General features: G+C 45.1%; 1 protein-coding gene across 1 annotated transcript in view; it reads right to left on the bottom strand.

The window, feature by feature from the left end:
• Positions 1–3501: 3501 nt before the first annotated feature.
• The window catches only part of lman1 (lectin, mannose-binding, 1), a 29328-nt gene continuing 26569 nt past the window's right edge, over positions 3502–6260 (bottom strand). The window contains exons 11-13 of the mRNA XM_064977344.1: positions 4613–4772; positions 4255–4382; positions 3502–4046 (exon numbers count right to left, since the gene is read on the bottom strand). Coding sequence (XP_064833416.1) covers positions 4010–4046; positions 4255–4382; positions 4613–4772 — 325 coding nt within the window. The 3' untranslated portion in view covers positions 3502–4009. The remainder of the gene's footprint in view (positions 4047–4254; positions 4383–4612; positions 4773–6260) is intronic.

The following is a 6260-nucleotide window of genomic DNA, read 5'->3' as shown; positions in this document are numbered from 1 at the left end:
CTGACTCTACACACGGACTCACATGCAAGCTCCTGCTACTCTGTTTATCTTATATCCTGTTGCCTCGTCACCTTACCCCTATACATATCTAATCGCAATCACTCAAGTATTCCTGCACATGTAAATATAGTATTGGAACGGACTTAAATAATTCCTGCATATAGTATGCTTACTTACATGTATTTCATTCCTTATTTCTTGTTTTTTCCCCCTAGTAATACATTGTATTGATTATTGAATTGTTGGGTTTTGAGTTTGCAAGAAAGGCATTTCACTGACATAAGAACTTGACATTTACTTCCACTCGGCCACAAGAGCATTAGTGAGGTCGAGCATTGATGTTGGGCGATTAGGCCTGGCTCGCAGTCTGCGTTCCAATTCATCCCTAAGGTGGTCGATGGGGTTGAGGTCAGGGCTCTGTGCAGGCCAATCAAGTTCTTCCACGCTGATCTCGACAAACCATTTCTGTATGGACCTCGCTTTGTGCACTGAGGCATTGTCATGCTAAAACAGCAAAGGGCCTAACCCAAACTGTGGCCACAAAGTCAGAAGCACAGAATCGTCTAGAATTTCATTGTATGTTGTAGCGTTAAGATTTCCGTTCACTGGAACTAAGGGGCCCGAACCATGAAAAAACAGCCCCAGTCCATTATTGCTCCGCCACTGAACTTTACAGTTGGCACTATGCATTGGGGCAAGTAGCTCCTCCTGGCATCTGCCAAACCCCGATTTGTCTGTCGGACTGCCAGATGGTGAAGCGTGATTCCAGAGAACGCCTTTCCACTGCTCCAGAGTTTAATGGCAATGAGCTTTACACCACTCCAACTGACGCTTAGGCATTGCACATGATCTTAGGCCTGTGTGCGGCTGATCGGCTGTGGAAACCCATTTCATGAAGCTCCCGACCAATACTTCTTGTGCTGACCTTGCTGTTTGGAAGTTGGTAGTGAGTGTTGGAACTGAGGACAGATAATTTTTACGTGCTTCAGCACTTGGCGGTCCTGTTCTGTGAGCTTGTGTGGCCTACCACTTGAAGGCTGAGCCGTTATTGTGACGTGGAAACATCTTGGAGCAACAACAGCACTTACAGTTGACCGGGGCAACTCTAGCAGGGCAGATATTTGACAAACTGACTTGTTGGAAAGGTGGCATCCTATGAAAGTCACTGAGCTCTTCAGTAAGGCCATTGTACTGTCAATGTTTGTCTATGGAGATTGCATGGGTTTGTGCTCGATTTTATACACCTGTTAGCAAACGGGTGTGACTGAAATAGCCGAATCCACTAATTTTAAGGGGTGTCCACATACGCTATATAAACAAAAAGTATCTCCGCAAGACATGACGTCATATACCAATGGTCCATAGTCATGCTAACTGTATGGCATGCCTAGATTAATATATTAATTTGATCAAATATGAACTAACATTTTATTTAGGACACAGTGGCATTCATTTGTTGAAATATGCCTGCTGCTAAGGCACTCACGGGTTTCCATTTGTTGCTGTTGGTATTACTGGTATGCAAACATTTGTTTGGAGAGACTCATATGCAATCAGACAGTTATTTCTAATATACACTGAACAAAAAATATAACCGCGACATACAACAATTTCAAATATTTTAGAGTGAGAGTTCATATAAGGATATCAGTCAATTGAAATCATTTAATTTGGCCCTAATCTATGGATTTCACATGACTGGTAATACAGAGGCATCTCATGGTCAGAGATACCTTAAAAAAAAGAAATAGAGGTAGGGGTGTGGATCAGAAAACCAGTCAGTATCTGGTGTGACCACCATTTGCCTCATGCAGCGTGAAACATCTCCTTCACATAGAGATGATCAGGTTGTTGATTTTGGCCTGTGGAATGTTGTCCCACTCCTCTTCAATGGATGTAAGAAGTTGCTGGATATTGGCGGGAACTGGAACACGCCGTCATACACGATCCAGAGCATCCCAAACATGCTCAATGGATGACATGTCTGGTGTGTATGCAGGCCATGGAAGAACTGGGACATTTTCAGTTTCCAGGAATTGTGTACAGATCCTTGCGACATGGGGCCTTGTATTATCATGCTGCAACATGAGGTGACGGCGGTGGATGAATGGCATGACAACGGGCCTCAAGATCTCGTCACGGTATCGCTGTCACTTCAAATTGCCATAGATAAACTGCAAATTGTGTTCGTTGTCCGTAGCTTATGCCTGCCTATACCATAACCCCACCACCACGGGGCACTCTGTTCACATCAGCAAACCGCTCACCCTCACGATGCCATCTGCCCCGTACAGTTGAAACTGGGATTCATCCATGAAGAACACACTTCTCCAGCGTGGCCATCAAAAGGTGAGCATTTGCCCACTGATGTCAGTTACAACATACTGTATATGAAAACATAAAAAATAAAATAAAGGTTATTCAAGTATTAATTACCAAAATTATGAAGATTCCGGTAACTGTGTTAAATTACAGGTACCTTTGCAACCCTACCTATACCTCACCACTGCCACACAGTTGTTCTCTCTCACATAAGGCTCAGCATAATGTCCTCTGATCTGTCAGAGGCTATTATTGCTGGACACCAGTCTACCGTGCCAGGGACACCAGTCTACCGTGCCAGAGGCACCAGTCTACCGTGCCAGAGGCACCAGTCTACCGTGCCAGAGGCACCAGTCTACCGTGCCAGAGGCACCAGTCTACCGTGCCAGAGGCACCAGTCTACCGTGCCAGAGGCACCAGTCTACCGTGCCAGAGGCACCAGTCTACCGTGCCAGAGGCACCAGTCTACCGTGCCAGAGGCACCAGTCTACCGTGCCAGAGGCACCAGTCTACCGTAGAGGCACCAGTCTACCGTAGAGGCACCAGTCTACCGTAGAGACACCAGTCTACCGTAGAGACACCAGTCTACCGTAGAGGCACCAGTCTACCGTAGAGGCACCAGTCTACCGTAGAGGCACCAGTCTACCGTAGAGGCACCAGTCTACCGTAGAGGCACCAGTCTACCGTAGAGGCACCAGTCTACCGTAGAGGCACCAGTCTACCGTAGAGGCACCAGTCTACCGTAGAGGCACCAGTCTACCGTAGAGGCACCAGTCTACCGTAGAGGCACCAGTCTACCGTAGAGGCACCAGTCTACCGTAGAGACACCAGTCTACCGTAGAGACACCAGTCTACCGTAGAGACACCAGTCTACCGTAGAGACACCAGTCTACCGTAGAGGCACCAGTCTACCGTAGAGACACCAGTCTACTGTAGAGACACCAGTCTACCGTAGAGACACCAGTCTACTGTGCCTCCCTTAGACCAAACCTTGACCAGACTAAGCCATGCATTAAGCTAATGTCTTTAAAAGGATCCTGAACTTTAGCGACAGGACGATAGTGCAAACAGATCTGGGACCAGGCTAGTGGGTCAAATTTAACAATTAGGCTACTTTTTTAATACCTGAAAACCAAAATGTAAACAATAGGATGGCATACAGGAACAAAGACAAAAATGTTGGTTTGTTTTTTGTTTATGTAAATTGCTTGAGAAAAAAAAGAAAAATCATGTTTCAACCATTCAAGAAGACACACATATTGGACATCCACTCTGGGTTTTCTTCAACACAGTTCAGAATTCATACAAAATTGCACATTTATTAAATCCACAGTTTTCCAAGCTATGTGAACGGGCATACGGTGTTTTTGTTTTCTGAGAGTGGGAACTTATCAAAAAAAATCAGTCGTAGATCAGAATATCACCCAACGACTTGTCAAAATACTGTATAGAATATATTACATCATATTTGGAATATTTTAGCAAAATGTCCCACACGAGCATTCATTCACATACCCTATACATATCAGCTCAAATTAAAACTAAGAAATTAAAAAAGAAACTTCTCAAACAAAATCTAATTTTCAAGTACAATAATTTACAATTTTGAAAAACAAAACCAAACCAAAATAACCAGAAAAATGAACAGTCTCTCATTTACATATTGGCATGATATTGATGTGTTTCATCAAAAGAATTTCTTTGCTGCTGCTTCTTGTTGACTTCTGTAGAGGGAGAAGAAAGAGATGAGAGAGGAGAGAGTAGAAATTGAGAAGAGAGGAGAGAGTTGAAATTGAGAAGAGGGGAGAGAGTTGAAATTGAGAAGAGAGGGGAGAGTTGAAATTGAGAGGAGAGAGAAAGAGATGAGTTATGACAAACATAAGATTTTTTTACATGTATTAGTTATACCATTTATGTTATTATTGCTCTTACTTGTACATAATGTAGCTGAAGAACAGGACTGATTGGATGACCACAAAGACCAGGAAGTGTGTGGTACCCAAACAGGAAGGCATTGGAGGGGGATCAGGGCAGTTCATCACCTGCTTTTCACTGGGGTTCTACATGCAGCATTAGACACAAAAATATACAGTAAAAATCTAGATTCCTCATGTCTTCGTTCTTTCCCGTCTTCTCAAAACACATTGGAGGAGAAGGTCTGAGGGGGAAGGACCATGGATCTTCTCTTCCAATGTGGTTGGCGAAGGAGGCGACGTTCAAGGAATCAGGACTTGAGAAAGACGTGTGGATAACGCCTGAGATTTTACAGTCAAATAAGTTATTGACAAACCCCAGTGCGTGTGATGAGGTGTTCGATGTTCTTCTTGACCACGTGTAGATGTTCCTTGATGTCGTTGAAGTGTTGGACCGTCTCATACGTTCCCATGGCAACTGCGTTGCCCTGGTGCTGGCTGGCACCAATCTGCTTCAGAGACTCATAGAACGAGTTTCTGAGGAGAAACAAAAAACAAAACCAGAAGAGTCACTGTTGAACACAGCCCAAGCTGCAGTAGAAACATGTCAGATCCCTCTCACTGTTGAACACAGCCCAAGCTGCAGTAGAAACATGTCAGATCCCTCTCACTGTTGAACACAGCCCAAGCTGCAGTAGAAACATGTCAGATCCCTCTCACTGTTGAACACAGCCCAAGCTGCAGTAGAAACATGTCAGATCCCTCTCACTGTTGAACACAGCCCAAGCTGCAGTAGAAACATGTCAGATCCCTCTCACTGTTGAACACAGCCCAAGCTGCAGTAGAAACATGTCAGATCCCTCTCACTGTTGAACACAGCCCAAGCTGCAGTAGAAACATGTCAGATCCCTCTCACTGTTGAACACAGCCCAAGCTGCAGTAGAAACATGTCAGATCCCTCTCACTGTTGAACACAGCCCAAGCTGCAGTAGAAACATGTCAGATCCCTCTCACTGTTGAACACAGCCCAAGCTGCAGTAGAAACATGTCAGATCCCTCTCACTGTTGAACACAGCCCAAGCTGCAGTAGAAACATGTCAGATCCCTCTCACTGTTGAACACAGCCCAAGCTGCAGTAGAAAAATACATACGATAGGAAAAAATTCAGACATTTTCTACATCAGCACACCAGAAAGGTTAGCGAAGAAAAACCTCAGCCCATGGTAAACAACATCTGAAGTAGGCGACAACATTAAACCAGGAATGAATTCCAGCTAATACAGAATGAAGTGGATTAATTGAATATGTGTTCCTATACCTAAATAAGGTATGTGAACTTGAAGTCTAGGTATTTGGAAGATGATTGAATTAAGGTTGAAGGACATGTTTTCCCTATGCTAGTATGTCAAATCAAAGTTTATCGATTGCGTACACAGATGTTAAATCGCTTCTAGCTCTAACAGTGCAGTAATGCCTAGCAATAAAAACAGGGCAGGGTAGGGTACAGGGCAGGGTACAGGCTAGTAACAGTGACTGAGGTTCAGGGCAGGGTACTGGGTAGTAGCAGGCTAGTAACAGTGACTGAGGTTCAGGGCAGGGTACTGGGTGAGGCTAGTAACAGTGACTGAGGTTCAGGGCAGGGTACTGGGTAGTAACCGTGACTGAGGTTCAGGGCAGGGTACTGGGTAGTAGCCGGCTAGTAACAGTGACTGAGGTTCAGGGCAGGGTACTGGGTAGTAACAGTGACTGAGGTTCAGGGCAGGGTACTGGGTAGTAGCCGGCTAGTAACAGTGACTGAGGTTCAGGGCAGGGTACTGGGTAGTAGCAGGCTAGTAACAGTGACTAAGGTTCAGGGCAGGGTACTGGGTAGTAGCCGGCTAGTAACAGTGACTGAGGTTCAGGGCAGGGTACTGGGTAGTAACAGTGACTGAGGTTCAGGGCAGGGTACTGGGTAGTAGCCGGCTAGTAACAGTGACTGAGGTTCAGGGCAGGGTACTGGGTAGTAACAGTGACTGAAGTTCAGGG

Source organism: Oncorhynchus masou, chromosome 11 (assembly GCF_036934945.1).
Source record: "Oncorhynchus masou masou isolate Uvic2021 chromosome 11, UVic_Omas_1.1, whole genome shotgun sequence".
Taxonomy (NCBI): domain Eukaryota; kingdom Metazoa; phylum Chordata; class Actinopteri; order Salmoniformes; family Salmonidae; genus Oncorhynchus; species Oncorhynchus masou.
Note: the sequence above shows the minus strand (reverse complement) of the source record. Positions and strands in the feature narration are given on the sequence as shown.